General features: G+C 35.5%; 1 protein-coding gene across 2 annotated transcripts; it reads right to left on the minus strand.

Annotated features, from left to right (window-relative positions):
* Positions 1-49: 49 nt before the first annotated feature.
* Positions 50-10,461, minus strand: LOC306846155 (uncharacterized protein). Of its 2 annotated transcripts, XM_079379288.1 has the most exons (11): positions 10,447-10,461; positions 9,765-9,888; positions 9,553-9,656; positions 9,377-9,473; positions 6,938-9,024; positions 6,616-6,783; positions 4,315-4,441; positions 2,662-2,770; positions 1,525-1,641; positions 420-498; positions 50-335 (listed from the first exon to the last, which is right to left on the minus strand). In XM_079379288.1, exons 7-11 carry the CDS (start codon positions 4,410-4,412, stop codon positions 244-246), a joined length of 495 nt encoding a protein of 164 aa, XP_079235414.1. In that variant the 5' UTR covers positions 4,413-4,441; positions 6,616-6,783; positions 6,938-9,024; positions 9,377-9,473; positions 9,553-9,656; positions 9,765-9,888; positions 10,447-10,461; the 3' UTR covers positions 50-243. The 2 variants fall into 2 exon arrangements, with proteins under 2 accessions (XP_079235414.1, XP_079235413.1); XM_079379287.1 differs by having other exon boundaries at positions 6,616-9,473.
* Between the last annotated feature and the right edge of the window lie 73 nt (positions 10,462-10,534).

Consider the following 10,534-nt stretch of genomic DNA (forward strand, 5'->3'; position numbering starts at 1 on the left):
ATGAGGTGGAAACAATTGCAACAAGCACAATACTTTAGAAATGGTGCAATTCAATACAGCTGTTTGTATTTTATTGTTTTCGTTCTGCTCTCAAACACAGTGATCTTGCCATGCTTTATTAACAATGAATAGCTATATGGGCGACTGCTAAAATACTACAAGCTTGATGAATGACGAGCGATTCATTAATGTTTCATGGTCTTTGTCAGTGTATTAAATCATATCAAAGACCAGCAGATCTCATCAGTAGATGGTGCAGTTGGCAGTCGAGTAGTCCAGACAAATCCACTCATTCGTGTACTGCTTATAACCCGCAGCATCCACCAGCCCGCTGCCTGTGAATGCACAAAACAGATTCTAGTTTCTCTTGAGTGACTGGAAAAGAAGCACAGCATATAACACATGTGAAAGGGTCTCACCCTCGATGAGGTTGTAGAGAGTGCAGTATGTGATGCCATTGTCTTCCACCCTGGCCCATGCTTTAGAGATAGAAAATCCCTGTGACAGTGGCACAAAAACGAAGCCAAAAAAGCCATCGAGAAGGAATAGTTAGCTACTTTGTGATTCAGCGGTTCAAAACAGAGAGAAGTAGCACAACTGTTTTCAACCTTGATAATAAGAAGAAATGTTTCTTGAGCATCAAATCAGCATATTAGAATTATTTCTGAAGGATCATGTGACACTCAAGAGTAATGGCTGCTCAGCTTTGGCATCACAGGAATAAATAAAATATATTCAAGTAGAAAAGAATGCTTTTCCCCCCCAAAATTATGACGATGGGGCAAAACGAACCAAAACTTTGTGGGGGACTGTAGAGTTCTTGCATGAACTTTTGACTGATTCGTAGTCCAGCAATATGTATTTTTAGAAACAAATGTTTTATTTATTTGTTTGTTTATTTGTTACCCTGGACCACAAAACCAGTCATAAGGGTCAATTTTTTGAAATTGAGATTTATATATCATCTGAAAGCTGAATAAATAAGCTTTCCATTGATGCATGGGTGCTGGATCTGAGGGTGCAAAAAAATCGAAATATCAGAGACAGTCGCCTTCTGAAGTTCTTAGCAATGCATATTACTAATCAAAAATTAAGTTCTGATATATTTACGATAGGAAATTTACAAAATATCTTCATGGAACATGATCTTTACTTAATATCCTAATGATTTTTGGCATAAAAGAAAAAACGATAATTTTGACCCAGACAATGTATGGCTATTGCTACAAATATACCCGTGCTACTTAAGACTGGTTTTGTGCTCCAGGGTCACATATTTTGTTATTTATTTATTTTTTTTAATTCATAAGCAACTTGAGAAAAAAGCCATACATTTGTGGCTTTCTGTCATTCACTCATTTTTATAATTATAAAAGTGATAACAGAAACATTGAAATAAAGGTATAATAAAATGTTTCTTTGTATAGGAGGCAACATACTGCCTTAAAAACGGCCTCGTCTCCCCACTGTCCCTCACATGTTTTTGATATTATAGAAGGAAATATCAGCGGCAGAGCATTTTACCGTCACTCTACAAACAGATTCTTCGGTTGACACTAGGTGAAAGTTGAGATCCTCTTTGCTGGTCCACTGTCTGTTGGTGTGTTTGGCTACGATGTGGAAAGGTGTGGCAGACTCCAGCTGAAGAAGACAACAGTTCACTAGATTGTTGGCTATATCTTAGGAAATATCGTCACACTTCTTGTGCATACAAAAACCTTACAGGATTGTTACAATTGATGGCAAAAATATACACAGTAAATGGCTTGAAACAGTTTTATGTTTTTGTGAAAACATTTTGCGAAGTATTCTAGATGGCAATAGAAATTTAATACTTTTAAAAGTTTATTTAAATGAATAGTTAAGCCAAAAATGAAAAGTCCTTTAAATATGTGGATAAGTTTGTTCCCTCATTGGAACAGATTTAGAGAAATGTAGCCATCACTTGCTCACCAATGGATCATCTGCAGTGAATGGGTGCCGTCCAAACAGCTGATAAAAACATTACAATAATGCACCAGTCATCCACACCGCTCCAGTCCATCAATTAATGTCTTGTGAAAAGATGCATGTTTGTAAGAAACAAATCCATCATTAATACATTTTTAACCTTAAACTGTTGCTTCTGGCTAAAATAATCCATAATAATACTTCCTTCTGTGTAAAAGTTCATCCCCTGTTGTCCTCACACATTAAAATCCCCTGACGTAAACTGTTTTGGAGTCAAGACGAGCTGACTTTTACCATGGGGAAAGCAATATGAATGAAGGGCTTGTGTTTCACCTGAAAGCAATGGTTTGAAGTTAAAAATGTCATAATGATGAATTTATCATAACTTGCAGCTTTTCACTTCAGAAGATGTTAACTGGTGGACTGGAGTGGTGTGCATTACTTGTGGATTATTGTGATGCTTTTATCAGCTGTTTGGACTCTCATTCTGACGGCACCCATTCACTGCAGAGGATCCTTTGGTGAGCAAGTGATGCAATGCTAAATTTCTCCAAATTTGTTCTGATTAGGAAAACTAACTCATCTATATCTTGGATGGCCTGAGGATGAGTAGATTTTCAGTAAATGTTCATTTTTGGGTCAACTATTTATTTTAAAGCATGAGCAATAATAATAGTGATATTTAGCAAATAGTACATAGGATGATCTTACCTCATACAGGCATCTCTGTCCAACTGTCATACAGCCGGACATGCCTTTCCAGGCCTTGATCTGGTTCACCAAACTCACATACACGTCCTGGCATGGGATCCCAAAGAGCCTGACAAATAATGAGAGTCGTTTCAGTGCAATGCCATGTTCTGAAGACTGATTGTAACCACTAGGTGGTGTGAATTTGTCAATTTGATTGTGGATCTGGGGCATGAATTCAGACCACTGACATCCTTAGGCTTGCGTCATGCATATCAAATGATCTTTATGTGGAGGGTCATTCAGTGAGTAATTTGCATGGTGGATGATAGAGATAAAGATCAAAGCCTTGTGGTGCTAGTCACAACTTTGTGATTTGTCTTGGTTTATATGCAGCTCAGTCATAAGATTTATATACACTCTTAAAAATAAAAGTGCTTAAAAGAGGTTCTTCTATGGCATCGTGAAGCACCTTTATTTTTAAGAGTGTAGGGTGGAATGTTTTTTTTCTCTTCCAAATATCCAAAACACCAACAATTTCAAACCAACTGGCATCTACAGAAAAATTATGCTAATTAAGCACTTTAAAATGACTTTTTAAAACCTCTTTTTCCTTTAAAAATATTTTGCTAGATGCTTGTGTATCCAATTGGTTTGATATTTTGTGATACATAACATTCATATATTTAAAATATATTTATATATGCTATATTGCTAATCAATACATAATAAAAACATACTCAGATTATGAAGCACTTTAAACTCATTAAAGTATCACTTAAAATACAGAACAATACAAGTGAACTAAAACAGTAATATCTGCCTCTCACCCACACTTTAATATTAAAACAGCCTCTCTACTGTTTTTCTTTCTGAATTTATTTTTCAAAATTACTAGGCTGACTGAAAACTATGAAAACGTGACGAGAAAGACTGATAATTATTTACTGTTATTTTTAATTAGTTATAAATGATGAGAATCACAGCCATAGAAAATGAAAGTTACATAAGAAATTAAAGAAAAAGAAATAAGGCATTTATTAAACACTTTCAGATTTTTAATAAGTATCACAATGTTTTGAAAGGAGGTAGATCATGGAATCCAGTGTTATTTGAACATCATATATATATATATATATATATTGTTTATTAATATTTTTTACTAATGCAGGTTTATTAATATTATTTGTATATTGTACTGCTATATTTAATACAATTTTGAATTAGATTTTTTTTCTCTATTATTATTTGTTATATTTCTATATAGCTTATTTTTGCTTAGGTTTTAGTAATTTTAGAAAACTTTAATTTTATAATAATTTCATAACGAAACAGTTAGCAACTGATTTCCATTGTAAGTTACCAATATTATTCTTCAAAATATCTTTGTTTGCTTTTAACATAAGAAAGAAACGCACACAAGTTTGTAAAAAACTGAGTGTAAGTAACGGGTGGCAGAAATGTCATTTTTGGTTGAAATATTAAGTTATACTGATGCTACATTTATTAAGTGATATATAATGATGACCACACTTTATGTACCCATCTAATACAGTTAAAGATCAGTAATCTTACAAATGCAACGATCAACTTACACTTTGTATAATATGAATGCAAACACACTGGCAGCAGCTGAAACAACCTTTCATGCACACAAGGTAAACAGCATTTTACCAGATGACTCTGCACTGAGCGTGAAGCGGTTCTCCTGTTGCCATCAGGTTGATCCCCAGCATCAGGGTCAGAGTCAGCAGTGAGATTCTGGTCTGCATGGTGAAGATCCGTCAGCGCTCTGTGGGTCCTGTCAGTGAACAGATAGAGATGTGCTTGAGTTTTATACTGAGGTGTAATGTATGTATAGAGCAGCATCAGAGCTGTCATGTGGGGGTCAGATGGGACGAGGAGCCACAGCATTGATTAGCAAGGGTCACGTCGCGTGAGGAGCACAAACACAAGTGTTCGAGCACTAAATATGTGTTCTTCTGTTCTTAGAGATGCCTGCATTAAATGCATTCATTCACTGTATGTCAGCTGACCTGGTGTTTTTTTTTTTTTAAAGATTGATTTTCTTTTTTAATGTATAAAGGCCGTTAAGTAGGCTAGCATGTATAACTTCTGAGGATTTATATGCTATTTATTTATGCTATACACACAAACAAGCAGCCTTTTTATAAATATAACTATTAACGGTAAGATACTTGTAGTCATTTAAAAAAAAGTTTCACAAAGTTGGTGTAGACTGCAACAACTGCACAAATGTCTTTGTATTAAATATGTAAACATAATATGAGCAATGTATATGTACTGTTCAAATCTGTGGGTATGATAATAATAAATGTTTGTTGAACAGCAAATCAGCATATTGCATTGATTTCTGTAAGATCTTGTGACATTAAAGACTGGAGTAATGATGCTGAAAATTCAGCTTTGCCATTACTGGAATGAATTACAAAATACAGTATATTAAAAAGAAAACAGTTATTTAAAATTATATTAAATAATTCACCTTTGTAGTAATATTTAATATTGCTGTATTTCTGCCTTGGTGAGCTTAAGAGACAAACATGAGCAAAAAAGACATGCAACAAACACTTTTTAAAATATTTGAACGGTGTTGTAGTGTACATACAGTCTTCCACATACAAATGTCTACAGAACTATGTATATAGTACCATTACTGTTTTTAAACACGGTTTCAGTAACAGCACATTTCAGTCAGATTATCAGTCGCCGGCCGCGAAGAGAAGCATTCATAACATTCGATCATAATCATTTTTATTGTAGATAAAAATATATATAAATTTCAGTCTTACCCAGTCACATAGGCTATCCAAACCCATTTAAAGAGTCCTCAGAAATAAATAAATATATATATAGGCACTAATAACTTACCATATTAATTATAGCCCATGCATTGCATAGTTATAATATAAACGTCTGTCACTGTTAACAGATGCTTTTTGGACCCGTGTAGTTACAGTATCTACCAGCAGGGGTTAACAAAGCCATATTCACCAGACAAAATCGAATTTTTATTAAAATCACTGGACTATAAAATGCTAACAGGTAATTTTCTTCAGGTGTCACTGGATTCATCAGTACTAAAATTAGCAGGTGTTTTTCAAAAGTCTACTTTAACTTAACCAGACTAATGTAACTTTCCGTTACTGTATTCACGAGTATGTACTACATTACCACATCTGTTTAGAAAACAGGACTATTTGAAATGATCTTGAGGTGATGAGTTCATTTTAATCAAATGATGTAAATGTTGAAATTACACTGAGTCATAGGACAGCATGAAGCTACGTGAGTTTTACTAGCTTTCCATGACACGAGTCAGAAGTTCAGCTCCGTTATGACATCCTCATTTAATTTTATTTCAATCGTTGTGTGAAACCAGAAACCAACAACCACAAAAACAAGAAGAGCAAGCTAAATACATAAAAGTTGGACATACACTGACAGAGGTGCAAGACAGATGAGATCTAATGACTTCATAAAATGTTTGGATTGTCTCAGATTGTGCGTCAGAGGCGAAACGCATCTCTCACTATCAAAACCCGGATATCCGACACTGGAGCTTCTCTATTTTTAGCTTTAGCCATCTGGAAAAATCCCCAAGTCACGACCCATCAATCACAACATATTCCACATCAACCCAGCATTATATATTTAATATGTTCAAATAACATCTGTAAGGCAGAAAAGCAAATCAATCGCTTTCTAAGAACATATTCAGTGACATACTTCCGGTTTTCATTTGTCAAATGAGCAAAGGACATCAAATACAGACAACCAGACACTAAGTGCAGCTATCATCCAGAAAAAAAGCGCACTAATATCAAAATGGCAAAATCACTTAACTTTAAATTTCACAACTCAATATCAAAAATTCTTCCGTTTTTACTGCATCTGACAGTACAAAAACGAAATGTGCATTTTTGTTTACAAGAAAGTCCCATGAGTCTATACCATAGTCCCAAAATGGGCTGATGAGTTGTCATCCAGTTTGTCTGTACATTCAGCTTCTTGGACCCGTTTCCTTTCGAAGTATGAAACCAAACAGAAGTTCAGTGTCTCCCAGTGTCTTTAAGCACAATCCTCTTCAGTCAATGGTTTAACAAGAAACTTCATTCAGACCTTGACAGAAGAAATGAAACAAAAACATGGCGAAAAGTGATGAAACACACCAGTATGATAAATTACACACAGTATTTTGCTTTTCAGTTAAACTGAACTTTCTTGGATATCTTGAAGATATCGTCAGAATTTGATCTCTGTGAGATATATGTACTAGAAGTTTATAAATCCATGAGGTATTTGTTTTTTCTCAGAGATGGAATCCATGCTCCAGGCACGTCCTCTTGAAGGAGTTATTGGGTCTTTGGTTCTGCCAGCTTCTCTGGCTCCACATCCAAGTCAGTGAAGCAGCAGACACACATGATCTGAGTGTATTTGGTGACGGAATCTGGCATGGAGTAAAGAGAGAGAGAAACAGGTTGGAGAAAATGGGGTTACACTGAAATTTTTTTTTAAAGTTAATGGAATATATTTACATTTACTGTACCTATCATTTCACCTGCACCGTCCCACTGGAAAATATTTTTTCTTATATTAACTATGAGCTTTATTATATTTGAGTAGATATTAATAACGAGTAGTGTATTGACAGTCTGAGGATGAAGTAAGTATTTAAGAGACTAGAGCTGCTGTAAATATGATATGTCTGTCACATAGCCTTCCTCCTTCAATCCAGACTAGAACATTTTGCGATTACCTCTGGTTGTGTTCATTACTTCTGAGTCTGAATTTGAGGTCCATCTAACCACTCCTTTGCTGATATTTAGATTCACATAGAATAAATTAAGCAAAACTGTGAACTTGCATGAATAATAGTCACATGTTTGTTGTGGTGGAGCAGTAGCTGCTATGGTTATAATGCTTTCATCACATGACTTCAATGCTTTCATTGCTGACATGTTTCCTTTCACTGCTTTCTTCATATTCCAGATAAAATGAAATAAAATTTCCTTCAGGAGCGGATCTACCTGGTTGGCGACTGCCACCCAAAGCTGTGCCACCCCAGTATTATCAGAGAATAAAATATAAATGTAAGCAGTGCTACTTTTCAGCCGCGGCGATGACAGCGTAACAGAAAATGATGGCAAAAAAGACACGTCTTTCACTAAACTGTGAGTTAGGTAAGAATCTTGTATTGCGGTTTCCTCGATTGTTAACATAATATAACTGATTTTAGTTGGCCCATTTTCCCAAACCATTCATTCAGCTCTCAAAACAAAGACACATTTCTCAAAAAGTTTAACAATGAGTGAGTTAAACATAATGTAGCAAAACTGATGACACCAATCAGAATCTCTGCATCCTAACAACGGAGAGAGCTGAACGAATACTACATGGGTTTTATACTTACAGTATAATTACAGTACAGTACCAGTACATTAGAAATTTCACTGTTCTATATGTACAGTAAACTGTAGCACATGTTGTACACCTTCAAACATGTGACTGTCAAATTTTATTTGTAACCTTTTTTTATGTGTAGCTACTGCATGTTTGCAGAACTGAGAAATGATTGCCTAGAGATAAAGCTAGTCTTGTGTCAGGAGACCAGGAAACTGCTACAGTGCATTTATGCATTTATGCATTTAGAAGACACTTTTATCCAAAGCAACTTACATTGCATTCAAGTTACAGTTTTTACATTTTATCAGCTCTTGCTTTCCCTGGGAATGGAACCCATGACCTTGGCGTTGCTAGCGCCATGCTCTACTATTTGAGCTACAAAGTGGAAAAAATATTTCATTTCCTGTGTGATATTAGTATTTCTTGTGGCCATTTTACTCTCTCTGACCCTTACAGTTAAACAGGACATTTTGCACTTACTGTAAGTTTTTGTCATATTAAGATCAAACTGGTAAAGTCAGATCATGGAACCAGGTCTCTCAAGTTTTCACGTACTTGGCGTACGTGAAAACTTTTTGAATTTGAAGATCAAGGTAAATTGTACTTCATTTGTCTTCCAGGAAACATGCAAGTATCTTCTGTCGCGTCAGAAGGGCAGTACTAAATGGAAAAATATGATATTTCAACAAAATAAGAAAAATTTGGACATCTTCATCCTGTTCAAAAGTTTTCACCCCCCGGCTCTTAATGCATCGTGTTTCCTTCAGGAGTATCAGTGAATGTTTGAACCTTTTTTAATTGTTGTGTTTGAGTCCCTCAATCATCCTCAGTGTGAAAAGGTGGATCTCAAAATCATACGGTTACTGCTGGAAAGGGTTAAAATATGCAAAGGATACTGGAAAACTGAAGATTCTGCAGGACCTGGAGGATTTTTCTGAAGAACAGTGCTCAGTTTAACTGTTCAGAACAAACAAGGGACTCATGAACAACCATCACAAAACAAAAACACAGTCGTAGATCATCCAGGTAACCACACACAGTATTAAGAATCAAGGGTTCCCAAACTTTTGAATGTGGTTATTTTAATAATTTCAGCTAGTTTTTTATCTTGTGGACTATATGTAAACATCTTTTATGGAAGATATCTTACTCAGGACAGTACTAAATAAAAAATAACATGCATTTTGTATGATCTCTCTTATTTTGTTAAAATTATCCACATTTTCACAGATTCTGCAAGGGGTTCCCAAACTTTCGCATGCCACTGTAGTATTAATGTACATACTGATACTGGTAGAAAGAGACTTACGTTGAAGAGGAGTGCAGGTACAGGAGTGTAGCGCTCAGCATGGATCAAATTTAAGCTGTTGGGAAGGTGGCCTTCTCTTGCCCCCACAAAAAACAACCTAACATGAAAGAATGCAACATTACTACACACATATATCGAGACTTCAGAGTCCTTGTTGTTTTAACTGGCACCAGAACCTGGAGGCGGCAATGATGGAGGCATTGAGTCCTCCGTAGCAAGACATGGCCACATCAATGGGGACGATCCAGCTAATGGGGCCCAGCACCTGATTTCCAAATGTCTACAGATGGGGACACAAACTGACATTTTAATCAAATGATTGCTTAATGTATTCAATAAAGTCATAAAGACTAAAAATTAGATATCTGATCATCATAAAGATTCTTACTACAGCCACTGCATCACTATTCATGAAAGAAGGCATGTCCAGAACGGCATAGTAGGACAAGTTGGTCAGTATGTAGATGATTGTCACGATTGGCATGGAGACGGCTATAGCGATGGGAAGGTTCCTATGAACAATTAAGGAGAAAGATTAAACATTAAGAATGAATATGGAACATGATGCATTAATTTTTATCTAGCTCTAGATAACAGTATCTGCTAAATGAATAAATGCACATGTGATTGTGGAAAGAGAAACATGCCAGGTCTGAAATGTACTTGTGGTGGTAGCCAATGCAACAAAAATGGTCTACAACAAATAAAAATAAATATTTTTAAATATGAAATATTTAAATATGGGTCATTGAATCATTCGCTCAACCGATTCATTCAAAATGCAGATTCATTTAGAAGTTGGCCTCATTTATTTTTTAATTATGCTGATTTATGAAGAAACAATTATATAAAATCTCCATCTCCAGATTCATGTTTTTACCCAATGTTACCTCTCTTTTATGTATGCCTAGACTACATGCAGTTTCAGACCTTTAATTTGCCAGGCTACATTTTGTCATTTTTCTTTTATATATTGTTACTCATAAAAAAAAAATGCTTTTGTAGAGTCATATAATTGCCTTAAATGACTGGTTTCTAAGGCTACTAGGGAAAAATGGATATGCTGACACCTCTCAGGGTTCTAGATCTCCTCAGTAACAAAGTTGAGCGTGTCCCAGCCAGAGTAGGAGAACAGAGCTGAATAAAGAGCCAGGGCAA

Source organism: Barbus barbus, assembly GCF_936440315.1.
Source record: "Barbus barbus genome assembly, chromosome: 26".
In the NCBI taxonomy this organism is placed as follows: Eukaryota; Metazoa; Chordata; class Actinopteri; order Cypriniformes; family Cyprinidae; genus Barbus; species Barbus barbus.